General features: G+C 41.8%; 1 protein-coding gene across 2 annotated transcripts in view; it reads left to right on the forward strand.

Annotated features, from left to right (window-relative positions):
- The first annotated feature begins 948 nt into the window (after positions 1 to 948).
- The window catches only part of tmem260 (transmembrane protein 260), a 65,870-nt gene continuing 49,604 nt past the window's right edge, over positions 949 to 17,214 (forward strand). The window contains exons 1-2 of one of the 2 annotated variants that reach the window (XM_061895303.1): positions 949 to 1,321; positions 13,650 to 13,681. In XM_061895303.1, coding sequence (XP_061751287.1) covers positions 1,213 to 1,321; positions 13,650 to 13,681 — 141 coding nt within the window. In that variant the 5' untranslated portion in view covers positions 949 to 1,212. The remainder of the gene's footprint in view (positions 1,322 to 13,649; positions 13,682 to 17,214) is intronic. The other variant, XM_061895304.1, reaches the window with a different exon arrangement.

Genomic DNA, 17,214 nt, shown 5'->3' on the forward strand with positions numbered 1-17,214 from the left:
CATATACATATATATATATATATATATATATATATATATAGATATATATATATATATATATATATATATCTATATATATATATATATATATGTATGGATGAATAGTTATATATACATGTATATACACACAGTATATATACATATATTTACATACATATGTATATACATATTTACATAAATACATACATATATACACACACACAGTATATATACATATATATATATACATATATGTATGTGTGTGTGTGTGTGTGTGTGTGTGTGTGTGTGTGTGTGTGTGTGTGTGTGTGTGTGTGTGTGTGTGTGTGTGTGTGTGTGTGTGTGTGTGTGCATAGCTCGGTTGGTAGAGCGGCCGTGCCAGCAACTTGAGGGTTGCAGGTTCGATCCCCGATTCCGCCATCCTAGTCATTGCCGTTGTGTCCTCGGGCAAGACACTTTACCCACCTGCTCCCAGTGCCACCCACACTGGATTAAATGTAATTTAGGTATTGGGTTTCACTATGTAAAGCGCTTTGAGTCACTAGAGAAGAAGCGCTATATAAATATAATTGACTTCACTTATATGTATATATGTAAATAAATACATGTATATTTAATTTCGTCATATTTAATTTAATTTAAATATAATTTTTAAATCTAAAATGTGCTTTAAGGTTTTTCTCTAAAATGATTTCATGATAAAATGCACCTTTTGTAATGAACTTAAACAAAAACCTATTCACTTTATCTTGCAGACCTCCAGCATTTAATTTATGCCGAGTATAATTTATTTGACTACATCTTAACGGTCCATCCATCCATCCATTTTCTACCGCTTATTCCCTTTCGGGGTCGCGGGGGACACTGGCGCCTATCTCAGCTACAATCGGGCGGAAGGCGGGGTACACCCTGGACAAGTCTTAACGGTCGTATTTTTTTATACTTTACTCAAAAACGCGAGATAGTCTCGCGAGATTTTCCAAATGGGGCGGACGCTTCCTCGGAAAAAGATACGATTTAATTTATGAAAGCGCTAAACCATTTAATATTGTGTATGGATTTTGGCCGAAAATTGTCCCACTTCAGAAACAACGCGACGCTAATTTCAAGTAACTCGGGTCACTGATCTTTAATTTATTCCGGCATGGAAGTCACCAAACATAGTTTCTACGGAGCAAGTGGTATGATGGCGCTGGTTGTCTCGCGTTAGCCGCCGTTTTCTCCATACTCACAATGGCTTCGGAGCAGAAGACAAGCTGGATATTGACTGGTGCTACCGTCGCCTGTGTGCTTGCTCTCTATGTTCCCTGTGTCCAGAGGACAGTCCCCGGTGGAGATTCAGGTTGGTGCTCCTGCTCATAGTTACAGTACATGCTACTGCTAGCCAGTGAGCTAACTTCCTGGTTTTAAGTCACGTGTGTTTGTTGTGTTGTGGGGCAGCCAATCATGTTGAGTCTTGTTCATTGTGCTGATTCTCTGTGACAATGATGAGCTGTCAGGGAAACTACATGTTATTACAGAGAGGTATTTTAAACAACATGTTATTACAGAGAAGTATTATAGCCAACCGTTCAGCATCTTTATCTTGACCGAGCATCGTCAGAAACGTGCGTGTGCAATAAATACAGTCCAATGACATTGTTAGACACTTCAATTACTGTTGTATTGTTTATAAACTGGTGTTGTGACAATAATACAAGTATTTAACTGTGTCTCCTGTAATGAAGGCTTCACGGTGGAAGAGGGGTTTGTGCGTCTGCCTCACAATACGAAGGTCCTGACTCTGAGCAGGGGGATCTTTCTGTGAGGAGTTTGCATGTCCTCCCCGTGAATGTGTGGGTTCCCTCCGGGTACTCCGGCTTCCTCCCACTTCCAAAGACATGCACCTGGGGATAGGTTGAGTGGCAACACTAAATAGGCCCTAGTGTGTGAATGTGAGTGTGAATGTTGTCTGTCTATCTGTGTTGGCCCTGCGATGAGGTGGCGACTTGTCCAGGGTGTACCCCGCCTGCCGCCCGATTGTAGCTGAGATAGGCACCAGCGCCCCCCGCGACCCCAAAGGCAATAGAAAATGGATGGATGGATATTGTAATGAAGCTTTGCTGATGATATTCATCAATGTTTGACAGGTTTATCATCATCATATCACTCCTAAAATATTGTTTACAACAATATAATAAAACAACGTAATTTCATGTTTTACAACATAATATTTCAAATAATAAATACTAGTTTTAAATTAATTTGCGAATTGTGTATAGTGCATTGAACATCCATCCATCCATTTCTACCGCTTGTCCCTAATGGGGTCGTGGGGGTTGCTGGACCCATTAAATAAGTAAACACAAATAATTAAAAAGCTGAAACTATGTAATGTTGTGAAAAAAACATTCCCTGGAGATAAACATTTTTTTGTATTTATTAAGTTTGTATGTATTTCAAAATCAATGTAATTTAGTTTAATTCAGTTTAGTGCAACTGTGTATATGAGACATAACGCGCTTTTTTAAGTTTCTACTTGAACTGTGTATTTTTTCTCTTTTTTAGTAGTTTAAAGGGGCTCACTAATGAGGATTCAACATTTAACTTCCCTGTGGTCTTGATATGTGATTCTCAAACGGTGTAAGTGTTACACAGGCTCCATCGAATGGTATGCCAAATAATCACTTAATTAAATATTCAAAGAGTGTTACTGTTCAAACTGTGTGTAATGTTACAGTGGCCAAAAATATGAAATATACTCGGCCTTGTTTTTAATGAATGTTTAGGCCTACAATGCTACTGTATTTTAATGTTTGTCATTATGGTGGTACTTGGAGAACCAAGTGTTTTCTAAAGTGGTACTTGGTGAAAAAAGTTGCTGAACCACTTTTTTAGATAACATGTATTTGATAGGCTTTTCACATTTCACATTTTATAACACATTTTCTGAGTCTATCTGCCATTGGTTTGTTTGGTGGAGGCGTTCCCAGATTGCAAATGAAACCGTCCTCGCCCAGCCCTTTCCAAAAATATTAGAATTTTTCTTTTGAAAATTGACATTGTATCTTCAAGACAAACACTACACATTTTTTTTCCAATTATGGTCAAAAAAAAAAACTTCATAAAAAAAAAAATGCAGATTGGTCGCAAGTAAATTTGCACACTCTCGGATCGATACAGAGCAGCATACAAAAAGCCAGCATTTATGTCATTGCCATTGTATGAGTATCACAAGTGATATGAGTATGCAACATTGTAAATGGGTTATACTTGTATAGTGCTTTTCTACCTTCAAGGTACTCACAGCGCTTTGATACTATTACCACATTCACCCATTCACACACTGATGGCGGGAACTGCCATGCAAGGCCCTAACCATGACGCATCAGGAGCAAGGGTGAAGTATCTTGCTCAAGGACACAACGGCTCGAACCAGGAACCCTCAGGTTGCTGGCACGAGCATAGGTCCCCATTAAGGGGACTGCACTTTTTTTTTTCTCGTAATTTTGCCTATCATTCACAATCCTTATGAGAGACAAGACAACACAAGCTTTTTTTCTGTGAAAATCGGCTCGTTCTAGGGAGCTAGCAATGCAGCTAATGGGAGCAATCCATTCTGCCTCTAAATTACTTTAAATATGCATCTAAAAACCGCCAACAATAATTAATTTACGTTCCGTAACTTGTATATTAACCAAGCTGTAACAACATTTTTATTAAGGTGCAAACACTAAGGAACTACTTTTCTAGCGTAGTAATACAGTCGCATTACAACAGCATGGTAACCTTTTACCCTCTCTTCGTACTGGCTTCTATAAGCAGTAGTTCGTCCTCCGTATGTTCAAGATAAGGTTGGAAATCCTTATTTGACCAAAATAGCTATCTTTGTCTTCTATTATCAAGTTTGCATGATCGGAACACACTGGCCTTTGTTTTCGGAAGTACAACACACATTTGTTGCGGGAAGTTGAAAGTGCGCTGCTGTGGAAATGGAAATCAATGCTGTAATGATTAAAATGACCACAATATGGTAAATACTGCACAGATTAAATATTGCCATAAACGTGTCTGTTACATTATATATTTACTTGCAGTGTGTATATATAACATTGATGGAGGATTTTGAAGTTGTTTTACGGGCTTTAAAGGCTACATCGGTGACTCCCAAGCATTTTTAAAATCATCTTAACCCCCCCCCCACCCTCCCAAAAAAATATACACATATGTGTTCTTGACTTTCATAAAGATTGTGAACCATTGGAAAACAGCAAAACATACGTGCAGTTCCCCTTTAAGCGGCTGTCTGGAGGGCACTAACTTTCTAAAGTGTTGTAAGCCTCATACCCTGCCCTCTTTCGTCATTGAGCACATAAACTACTCCCCACGTAAATTTGTCATCTTGGTTGTCAGCTAATGATAGCTATTTGGCCAAGTTTAAGTACCAATATTGGCAATCGTTGAACGTATAACACACTGTAACAACAACATGACTGCAACTTGTTAGTTGCTTCTCTCGGACTGCTTTTGTATGTGTGCACTTCCTCCCTGCATGTACATGTACAAACCCCGTTTCCATATGAATTGGGAAATTGTGTTAGATGTAAATAAAAACGGAATACAATGATTTGTAAATCATTTTCAACCCATTTTCAGTTGAATATGCTACAAAGACAACATATTTGTTGTTCAAACTGATAAAACATTTTTTTTTTGCAAATAATCATTAAGTTTAGCATTTGATGCCAGCAATACGTGACAAAGAAGTTGGTGAAGGTGGCAATAAATACTGATAAAGTTGAGGAATGTTCATCAAACACTTATATGCAGAGGTGGGTAGTAACACGCTACATTTACTCCGTTACATCTATTTGAGTAACTTTTGGGATAAATTGTACTTCTAAGAGTAGTTGTTATGCAACATACTTTTACTTTTACTTCAGTATATTTATTGAGAAGAAACGCTACTTTTACTCCGCTCCATTTATCTACATTCAGCTCGCTACATTTTTTTACCGATCTGTTAATGTTTGTTTTGGTTTTTCAGACAGACCTTCAAAGTAGGATCTGCGCATGCTTGCGTTTCACCAATCACATGCAGTCAATGGTGACGTTGGACCAATCAAACAGACCGTCACACGTAGAACCCGACTTTAACAAGTTGAAAAACTTATTGGGGTGTTACCATTTAGTGGTCAATTGTACGGAATATGTACTGTACTGTGAAATCTACTAATAACAGTTTCAATCCATCAATCAAAAGTGTAAAGGAAAAAATACACTTTTTGTGCAGTATTTGTTGCCGTAATCATTAAACAAACAGGTTACTCATTAGTTACTCAGTACTTGAGTAGTTTTTTTCACAACATACTTTTTACTTTTACTCAAGTTAATATTTGGGTGACTACTCCTTACTTTTACTTGAGTAATACATCTCTAAAGTAACAGTACTCTTGAGTACAATTTCTGGCTACTCTACCCACCTCTGCCTATATGGAACATCCTACAGGTGTGCAGGCTAATTGGGAACAGGTGGGTGCCATGATTGGGTATAAAAGCAGCTTCCATGAAATGCTAAGTAATTCACAAACAAGGATGGGGTGAGGGTCACCACTTTGTAAGCAAATTGTCGAACAGTTTTAGAACAACATTTCTCAACGAGCTATTGAAAGGAATTTAGGGATTTTTACCATCTACGGTCCGTAAAATCATCAAAAAGTTAAGAGAATCTGGAGAAATCACTGCACATAAGCGATGATATTAAGGACTTTTTATCCCTCAGACGGTACTGCATCAAAAACCGACATCAGTGTGTAAAGGATATCACTACATGGGCTCAGGAACACTTCATAAAACCACTGTCAGTAAGTTGGTACAGTAGAGTTGGTCGCTACATCTGTAAGTGCAAGTTAAAACTCTACTATGCAAAGCCAAACTCATTTATCAACAATATCCTGAAACGCTGCCGGCTTGGCTGGGCCCAAGCTCACCTAAGATGGACTGATGCAAAGTCGAAAGGTGTTCTGTGGTCTGACGAGTTCACATTTCAAATTATATTTGGAAACAGCGGACGTGGTGTCCTCCAGAACAAAGAGGAAAATAAGCATTCGGATTGTTATAGGTGCAAAGTTCAAAAGCCAGCATCTGTGATGGTATGGGGGTGTATTAGTGCCCAAGGCATGGTTAACTTACACATCAGTGAAGGCACCATTCATGCTGAAAGGTCTATGCAGGTTTTGGAGCAACATATTTTGTCATCCAAGCAATGTTATCAGGGACGCCCCTGCTTATTTCAGCAAGACAAGTGTTACAACAGCGTGGTATTGTAAAAAAAAAGAGTGTGGGTACTTTCCTGGCCCGCCTGCAGTTTGATTTCTGCAGACCTGTCTCCCATCGAAAATGTGTGGCGCATTATGAAGCGTAAAATAAGACAGCGGAGACCCCGGACTGTTGAAGGACTGAAGCTCTACATAAAACAAGAATGGGAAAGAATTCCGCTTTCAAAGCTTCAACAATTAGTTTCCTCAGTTACCAAATGTTTATTGAGTGTACTTAAAAGAAAAGGACATGTAACACAATGGTGAACATGCCCTTTCCCATCTACTTTGGCACGTGTTGCAGCCATGAAATTCTAAGTTAATTATTATTTGCAAAAAAAATAAAGTTTATGAGTTTGAACATCAAATATCTTGTTTTTGTAGTGCATTCAATTGAATATGGGTTGAAAAGGATTTGCAAATTATTGTATTCCATTTATATTTACATCCAACACAATTTCCCAACTCATATGGAAAGATTCGTGGATGAGGATAGTGAGACTGAAGGACTAGAAGAAAAAAAAAGGCGAGGGCAGTGAGAGAGATTCAGATGTTATTAGACACATTTACTAGGATAATTCTGGAAAATCCCTTATCTGCTTATTGTGTTACTAGTGTTGTAGTGAGATTATAAAGTCATACCTGAAAGTCGGAGGGGTGTGGTGACCGCCAGTGTCTCTGATGGAAGCCATGGAGGAGCCAAGAATGTCGCAGCTGCCTCTTTGACAGCTGCAGGAGGACGCAAGCTCCGCTCATGTCTCCAGTAAGAGCCGACTTATTACCACAAATTTCTCACCCAAACCTGCCGGTTGACATGTGGTACAGAAACATGTTCACTTGACCACTCTGTTCCATATTAAAGCTTCACAACAAACAAAGAAACACCGGCTATGTTTGTGTTGCTAAAGGCAGCTGCAATCCACCGCTTTCCACCAACAGCATTCTTCTTTATAGTCTCCATTATTAATTGAAGAAATTGCAAAAAATTCAGCAACACAGATGTCTAAATTACTGTGTAATTATGTGATTAAATCGGACGACTTTTAGCCGTGAGTGGTTCTGGAATAAAATGTCCGCTCCAACCAATAACGTCACAAGCGCGCGTCAACATAAGCGTCCTCATTCCGCGATGTTTTCAACAGGACACTTCGCGGGAAATTTAAAATTGTAATTTAGTAAACTAAACCGGTCGTATTGGCATGTGTTGCAATGTTAAGATTTCATCATTGATAAATAAACAGACTGCGTGGCCGGTAGTAGTGGGTTTCAGTAGGCCTTTAAATATTTTTTTTTTACTAATACTGTATTCAAAGAATAAATATAATATAAATCAAATCAATTAATTCTTCTCACACACCTGCTTTACAAATACGAACTCAACTTCCTACCTTTGAGAGGGTGAGAGGGTTTAATATCAGACAATTTGACTGCGTTGTTAATAATTGCATCAGACTCTTCCGAATTAAATCATCTAATCATCACTTATATGAAGACAGCTCCAGAACTTAGTATTCATCCAGCTTCTCTACCACATATAGGTTGCGAAAAAGCTGGAGCTTATCCCAGCTGACTACAGGCAAAAGGGGAGTTACATCCTGAACTAGTCTCCAGCCAATTGCAGAATATAATGAGTAAATATACTTCACAATTGTGAAAAAAACTAACACAAAAAACAATACTATATAGAATAGAATAGAGTTTTATTGTCATTATTGCAATGAACAGGTTCAAAGAACAACGAAATTGGAGCAGATCCTCCTAAGGTGCATATACAATATGGTAGTATAAATATTTAAAAAAAAGATGGAGATGAGAGATGTATCTATGTATATGTATCCACACAGATGCATATCTGCATGCATAGGAATATATATACACACATACATATAACATTATTGCACATTGTAGTCCGAAAAAATAGAAAAAAATTTAAACATTACACATGAGGACATGATGGACATATTGTGCGCACTCAGTGCCTATGTTCTTATATACAGCTCATAGTAACAAAAGGTAGCCCGTGAAAAATTTACTTTAATGCCAGTATGATAGATAGATAGTACTTTGATTCCTTCAGGAGAGTTCCCTCAAGAAAAAAATGCCAACAATAAAATAAATTACTAAAACCTGATTAGTCGGTTTTGTAAGTGAGAATATTATTGACCCTCTACTCTGAATTACAAGATTTTTTTTATTCAATAAAAATGTGTACTTATATAAACGTAGCATTTGCAGTTCTTTATGTAGAACTTTTATCTTTCACATGTTGTTGGCCCACGTGTGTCCAAGCATTCACTGTAATGCCATTTGTGAAAGACTACCTTGCACATTTACAGGGAGTGTTTTGTTGAGATAGCCAGGTTACAGACTTCTAAATATGCACTTGAGCAAATGAAAACTCTGTTTGTTTGCTCTGCAACATTCGGGTGTACAATTTGCAGAAAGAAACGCACATTTGCACATTGCAAGCGTATGAAAAGCAGAGCCAGATATGAATGTGGAACGATGAGGAGTGAGCACCGAGTAGTCTGCTTGCTCTTGTGAATGAGGATGGAAAAATGGAAGGGGGGTTGGGTGCTTAGAAAAAATGGCCAGCCCCTTCTCCACAGTGTTTAGGGATGGTGAAGGATGCCTGCTCTGATAGTGCCAGCTGAATTCCCCAGGTCTCCGTCTCCGTGTCCTAATCTCTTTAGGTGTGATGTGCCCTGGAGAAGTTTGAGCACAGGCCCACGGGCACACTGTTGTCTCGGAATGTGGAGTGTGGAAATGGTGCGGATTATGGGAAGACCGGTGTGGGTGCCCATGCTCCACTATCACAAAGACTCTTGGCTCCTTTTTCCGCTCTCCCGTCGAGTCCATATCTTCCCTTTTTAGTCGAGTAGGGCTGCAGAACTGACTCACTGCAAGATGCTTTAGTTCACTTAGTTAGATTTTTTGTGTTGAATGGTGTAAAAGTGTGCCACCACTGGAAGGGGAAACGAGAAGCCAGTGAAGAACGGGAAAGAGTGATGAGGGAAGTGGTGGCAAGTTGCTGGCGGCTGGTGCCAGGTGAAATGGAGCTGTGAAAGTGTTTAAGCCGCGCAGGTGGAGGAGTTCTGACTTCATGGTCCATTAGACTGATAAGAGTTTGGGGAAATGTAGGCACTAAATCACTGTAGAGGCATGGTTGCAGTATATGTGAGGCGTTCAGTGTCACAGCGGTCCTGTAAAATGTCTCTTTTCGTGTGAATTTAAGAAAACAGACACTCACTATATAGCTTGCTAAATTAAAAGTAGGGATGTGCAAATTGATGGGCCACCATCGGACAATTATTCTTGAAAAACTTTGATTGCCATTGTCGATTTATGCCTATTATTGCTGATCACCTGTGGCTAATATTATATTATACAACCCCGGTTCCATATGAGTTGGGAAATTGTGTTAAATATAAATATAAACGGAATACAATGATTCGCAAATCCTTTTCAACCCATATTCAGTTGAATATGCTACAAAGACAACATATTTGCTGTTCAAAATAATACCATTTTTTTTTGCAAATAATCATTAACTTTAGAATTTGATGCCAGCAACACGTGACAAAGAAGTCGCGAAAGTTGGCAATAAATACTGATAAAGTTGAGGAATGCTCATCAAACACTTATTTGGAACATCCCACAGGTGTGCCGGCTAAATGGGAACAGGTGGGTGCCATGATTGGGTATAAAAACGGCTTACCAAAAAATGCTTTGTCCACAACTGCGTGAGCAAATAGTCAAACAGTTTAAGAACAACGTTTCTCAAAGTGCAATTGCAAGACATTTAGGGATTTCAACATCTACGGTCCATAATATCATCAAAAGGTTTAGAGTATCTGGAGAAATCACTCCACGTAAGCGGCATGGCCGGAAACCAACATTGAATGACCGTGACTTTCGATCCCTCCCTACGGCACTGTATCAAAAACCGACATCAATCTCTAAAGGATATTAAAACATGGGCTCAGGAACACTTCAGAAAACCACTGTCACTAAATACAGTTTGTAGCTACATCTGTAAGTGCAAGTTAAAGCTCTACTGTGCAAAGCGAAAGCCATTTATCAACAACATTCAGAAACGCCGCCGGCGTCTCTGGGCCAAAGGTCATCTAAGATGGACTGATGCAAAGTGGAAAATTGTTCTGTGGTCTGGCGAGTCCACATTTCAAATTGTTTTTGGAGATATATTCGATATCATGTCATCCAGACCAAAGGGGAAGCGAACCATCCAGACTGTTATCGACGCAAAGTTCAAAAGCCAGCATCTGTGATGGTATGGGGGTGCATTAGTGCCCAAGGCATGGGTAACTTACACATCTGTGAAAGCACCATTAATGCTGAAAGGTACATACAGGTTTTGGAACAATATATGGAACAACATAGGGGCGTCTTTTTCATGGACGCCCCTGCTTATTTCAGCAAGACAATGCCAGGCCACATTCAGCATGTGTTACAACAGCGTGGCTTCGTAAAAAAAGAGTGCGGGTACTGGCCCTTCCTGCAGTCCAGACCTGTCTCCCATGGAGAATGTGTGGCGCATTATGAAGCGTAAAATACGACAGCTGAGACCCCAGACTGTTGAACGACTGAAGCTCTACATAAAACAAGAATGGGAAAGAATTCCACTTTCAAAGCTTCAACAACTAGTTTCCTCAGTTCCCAAATGTTTATTGAGTGTTGTTAAAAGAAAAGGTGATGTAACACAGTGGTGAACATGCCCTTTCCCAACTACATTGGCACGTGTTGGAGCCATGAAATTTGAAGTTAATTATTATTTGCAAAAAAAAAACAAAGTTTATGAGTTTGAACATCAAACATCTTGTCTTTGTAGTGCATTTAATCAAATATGGGTTGGAATGGATTTGCAAATCATTGTATTCCGTTTATATTTACATCTAACACAATTTCCCAACTCATATGGAAACGGGGTTTGTGGTTACATTAAAGGGAAACGCTGCTATAGGTTAACTAGTGAGGTGGTAAAGAGGATGAACGTAATCAGTAGATAGGGAAAAGCAGGAGTCTTGTGGCAACACAGATGCTGAAACACAAGTCCTGTTTCATATATTCTTCATGACCAGTACATATTATGTCTCATGATTTTATTCATGATTTCAAATACTAAACCCACTAACTTGTACTAGATCTAGTGCTGCATGGCCAAGTTGCCTAAAAAGCACTGTTAAGTATTGTAGCTATGTGAATATTGTGTAGTGAAGTGTCATTAGGGGTGGGCTGCAGAGGAAAGCGTTGGGCTTGCCACAGTTTTTCGACCAGGTGTGGGAGCGAAGAAGAAACGAGGAAGTTTTCGAGTAGCTGTTCGAGTGTGTGCCGCGCTCCTGCCTGTTAGGTAAACAGTGACAGTTTTGTTAAAACCAATAAAAGGCTGACTTGCACACAGTCATTCTGCCTCCTTCATATCGCCATCCGTTATTACAGTATGAGTTTATTAAGATTACTTTTAATAAAACGCTTCATTGAACAAACTTGTAGCAGATCCCAGGAATGCAATCTTACATCCATTACTTTACTAAATGACTCACTAGTTCAACACAATATTTGAGTTTTTCCAATTACAATATCCATCCAACCATTTCTACCGCTTATTCCCTTTAGGGTCGCGGGGGGTGCTGGTGCCTATTTCAGCTACAATCGGGCGGAAGGCGGGGTACACCCTGGACAAGTTGCCTTCTCATCACAGGGCCAACACAGATAGACAGACAACATTCACACTCACATTCACACACTAGGGCCAATTTAGTGTTGCCAATTAACCTATCCTCAGGTGCATGTCTTTGGATTACAATTACAATATTTGTTATCAAATTATAGCCATCATATCTCATGTACTCATGAAAAGCCTTACAGTGATGTAGTGAAGAGATTTTCTCAAAAAAACTAAACATTCAACTAATAAAATAAACTATGAATGTTGTACGTATTATAATGACTAATATTGATATGATAAATATATTTTCTTCAACAAAAACAATTAATTCTTGATGATGTGGTACAGTTATGAAAAAGGGAGGTTTTCAGTTTTATAACATTTAATAATACCATTTGGGCAGCACTGTGGAACAGGGGTTAGTGCATGTGCCTCACAATACGAAGGTCCTGAGTTGTCTTGAGTTCAATCCCGGATTGCGTGGGTTCCCTCCGGGTACTCCAGCTTCCTCCCACTGCCAAAAACATGCACCTGGGGATAGGTTGATTGGTAACACTAAATTGGCTCAAGTGTGTTAATGTGAGTGTGAATGTTGTCTGTCCATGTGTGTTGGCCCTGATAAGGTGGCGACTTGTCCAGGGTGCACCCCGCCTTCTGCCCAAATGCAGCTGAGATAGGCTCCAGCAACCCCCCATGACCGCGAACGGGACAAGCCGTAGAAAATGGATGGATGGATAATACAATTTGTACGTTTTCTTGCGTTTTTACAGAATTTCTATGTAGTAAAAAAAAAAAAAAAACTACCAAAGCATCTTTAAGTTGGCAAAATCTATTTTGCAATGCCACCTGAACTGGCAAAAAGGCCCCTTGGAAACCTGGCTGATATTTTTCAATTCCTTAATTTATTTTTTACCTCACTTGATCCCTCTAGTCTAGAGCAGATACAAGACTTTCTCTTTGGTGCCAGCAGAGGGTGCTGTCTTAAACCCAAACATTTATCAGTGTCTGGTAATCTGAACCAAATTTAAATTTTCATGAGTGGGAGATATAAACATTGGGTGAGAAATCAGCATAATTTCAGATGCTCTGGGTATATCCTGGCACAAACTCATTTGTGCCCAGCTACATTAAAGCTTGCTCAAATAACTTTGAGGAGGTAAGGAGGGGGGTGGACTCTTTTCATTCTGTGTTGTGCCTCACACAGAGCTTGTCAAGAAATTGTGCAGCCGCCTCTTATTTTTGCATTTTACCTCATTCTGTAACTGTCAGCAGCGTCACCTTTTTCTGTTTGTGCCCAACGGACTGAAGGCGACACTGAGACACTGGCAGAGAGTGGCATAAGAAAGACCCCCGTGCACAGGGAGGATAGGACTGGAAGCATTATTCTCAGATCAGCATATGTGTGTTTTAGTGTGACAGTGCATTGGAGAGGGTGTCTAATGGTGTATGTGTGTTTGTACGTGCTGGGTAATGGGAGGGGAGGCATCAAGGGAGAGGCGAACGCTGAAGAGAATGAGCGTGCCGCTTAGGAAATGTCACACTGGGAAGATTTGCAGGTTTTGATCCTGGTAAATTAATGCAAAACCCCAGTGCAAGTATTTGATTTGGGAAAACTTTGGGAGCAGACTTGTGTCTTAATAATAATTATTGGGTTTACATTAATTTCCTCCCCCATTCTTTTTTCACAGGAGAGTTGATCACCACTGCCTGTGAGCTGGGGGTAAGTATTAGCTCTATTGTTTAATCATTTCATTCATTAACTCTTAGAAGCATTAAGGAAGTTTAATTAAGCATGGGCAGAAAGCAGATTAATTCACTTTCAGTCCACAGGTTTCCCCCTTCTTTTCTTTACATTTATTTTACTAAGTTGCAAGTAGAGAATGCCATAATTTGCAACCCCTTTTTCAAATCCAATTAAAGTCAATAGTAGGGCGATGGCTTTTGTAGGCTTTGCCTTATGTACGGTATGAGGCTTATTATATCCACCCCTCTTTTTTGTGTGTGTAAGCCGCAAAGAATGAACTAAATCGGGTTAACAGTTATAATAAGTTTTATTATTTAATAAAGTTTATTATGCCGCTGTGATCCTTTTAGGGAGGCTGTGTCGGTGTCACTATGCCAGTAATCCTGGCGTTAGTGCTGCAGTCCGTGTGGCCTGCCCCTCTGCCTCGTAGTCCTCCCCAAAGGCCTTGCTGGCCACGCCGGGCCCAAGACTGCTGTCCTTCCTTTATACTGTAGTTCAATCCCAAGAGTTCTTCTTGCCTTTGTTCACTCAGACTTTTGTACCTCCGCTATCCTGTATCCTCATGTCGTAGCTGACTTCCTCATTGTTGATTTATTGCTGAATGTCGTATCCCCAAGCCCACCTCAACATGGTGATGCAGTTTTGCAGTATATTTAAACCTTGACTTGTGCCTAATGCACCTTTCAGCTCGGTCTTCATTTGAAGCTATGTCCCTTCTTTCTGCCAGCATGACACATGTTATCAACTGCAGGAAATGAATCTTTAATGACTGAGTCCTTATCAGGGCAAAGGAGACTTAGCGGCTAATTGCCGAGATCCCCCAGACGCGAATGACTTGCAGCTCAGTGGTGGTTTCGGGGGCTGGGGCTAGGGCGGGCGAAGATCATGTTGTACCGTGTGCTCTCTGGAGCTGCGCTGTCCTTGGAAAGAGGCCAAAGAAAGACAAGTAAAAAAGTGTAAGGAGGAGAAATCTGCGATGTGATCCATCCAACCATTTCTGTGTCAGGGTGAAGTGAATTATATTTATACAGTGCTTTTTTTTTTAACCAAAGCGCTTTACATTGAGAAACCCATTATGTAGTTAGGGCCAATCCCAATGTTCAACCCTTACCACTGCCCTCTGGAAATTGTCATGATCCACGACTTTGATCATGTCATGTTCTGTTTTTGTTCTGTTTTTTTATATTCACATCCTGTTATTTGACATCCTTAGTTCCTGGTGGCACTCCCTGTTTTGTCCTGTTGTCATAGTTACCCATTTAGTGTCACCTGCCTTCTGTTTGTCACGCGCACCTGATTTGTGATTATCTCCTTATTTAAGACTGCCTTTGTTTGCCATTCGCTCTCGGACTCTTATTTGTTTCCATGCAACAGGTGACATCGCTCTTCCCGCATTGTGGTAATTACTTTTGTGTACTTTAGCTTCCACACTATTCTGTTGTTTGTCCCTAGCTCATGCTAGCGCTTTCTGTTGGTTTTGTTTGTAGTGCCTTTGTGCAAGTGTTTTTGTTCCTAGTCTGGTTTTGTAGTTATAAATAAATCATCATTCCTACCTTCACGCTGTGTTCCATCTCCGCTCCACCCACAAGAGAACGCAACCACACCACGATGCCAGCAAAGCGTCACAGAAGAGTCTGAGCAGATGAAACTTCTCTTGCAGCGGATATCGAAGCTTTCGATGAATTTACGTGGAGGTTGGTCCAGGCGATGCAGGCTGAGACGTTCCGCGGTGCGCTGGATGTGGAGGCGGTCTGGGGCCCCGGAGGTCTCCAAGCTCCTCCCAACCCCACTTGGTCCAGCCACGTCCCATCTCGCCCAGCTCGCTCGCGTCAGCAAGGGCGGAAGTCAAGGGGAAAGGCTTCACCTAGCGACAGAGACGCACTAACCCTGCCATCACTTCCACCTCCAACCCGTCCTTACACAACTGGTAATGGTTTTTTTGTCCCTCTTTTCACTGACGTCTCCAGAGGAGAGTGAAGATGAGGATTTTTTTTTTAAAACATGCACTCCCTCAGTCGTCCACAGGGGACTTAAATGACTCTAACAGACTCCTTAAGGACATTTGTATACAGTCAAAATATCCTTCTTATGATTTTCAAATCCCGCCACCTGTGACTTTGGCTCCTCCCACCCAGTCTACCTCTTTCAGTTCCTCCCCCCACACACCCCTAGAGGTAGTTTATGAACGCGTGGAGCGCGTCTGGCATCCGCTTTTTGTGGGGGGTGGGGGGGCTAGTGCTGGTAGCTGTGCTACGGAGGTAGCACAGCGGCGTTCAGCCAAGCCTTTACCTCCAACAAGAGTTCCTCCACCGGTCTTTCGTCCCGACACACCGCAACCTCCTGCACGTCCTCCTCCACCGGTATTTCGGCCTGCCAAACCACTACTTCCTCCTAGGCGGCCTCCACTGGCACCATGGCTAGCTCCACCTAAAACTAGCCCTAGCCTTAGCCCTAGCCCTAATCCAAGCCCTAGCCTTAGTCTTAGCCCAAGTCCTAGCCCAAACCGTAGTCACAGTCATAGCCCAAGCCATAGTCACAGTCACAGTCATAGTTTGAGTCCTGGTCCTAGTCTTAGTTTTAGTCACAGTCTTAGTTCTAGTCATAGTTTGAGTCCAAGTCTTAGTCCGAGTCCGTGTCATAGTCCTAGTCCAGGTCTGGATCCCACTCCACCACTTGACTTTTTGCTGGATCCCACTCCAGCACCGGACTCTGTGCTGGATCCCACTCTAGCATCGGACTCAATGCTGGATCCCACTCCAGCACCTGACTCAATCCTAGATTCCACTCCAGTACCTGCTCCTCGGCTGGCGTCAGTACCAGTGCCTGCACCCCGGCTGATACCAGTGCCTGCTCCTCGGCTGATACCAGTACCTGCTCCTCGATTGATACCAGTGCCTGCTCCTCGGCGGGCACCAGTGCCTGCTCCTTGGCTGACGCTCCAAGCTCCAGCGCTGGCTTCGCCTGCTGTTCCAGAACCTGTCTCCACGGCGACGACGACACCACCTGCTTTGGCTACAGCACCCGCACCGTCTTCGCCTGCTGCACTCGGTCCTGCTTTGGCTGCATTACCCACACCTTCCTCGTCTGCAGCTTCCAAACCCGCCATGACGACGGCGCCGAAGCGCCCACCTTCACGTCGGCCACGGGTGTGGCTTCTACGAGGTTGCCCTCCTCGCCGGAAGCTTCCTCCTCCACGTCGGCCACGGGCTTGGCCTTGTCCAGGTCGACCTCCTCGCCGGGCGCTTCCTCCTCCACGTCGGCCACGGGTGTGGCCTCTATGAGGTCGCCTGCCAAGACTTTTGCGGCAGCGGCGCTCCATCCGCCGCCGCCACCTGTTTTGTCCTCAGTGGATTCGGGGACACGCGACCTGGCGACCCTCCACCATGTCCTCCCTCCGCTCTCCCTTCATGTTTGGACTTTCTTGTTGTAGTTGTGGGGGGGGGGGGTTTCAAGCTTGTCATTTTGTGGGAAATCTGGTATCTGTTTCTTAGGGGGGGGCGTATGTCATG

The sequence above is a fragment of the Nerophis ophidion genome, linkage group LG03 (assembly GCF_033978795.1).
Source record: "Nerophis ophidion isolate RoL-2023_Sa linkage group LG03, RoL_Noph_v1.0, whole genome shotgun sequence".
Lineage (NCBI taxonomy): Eukaryota > Metazoa > Chordata > Actinopteri > Syngnathiformes > Syngnathidae > Nerophis > Nerophis ophidion.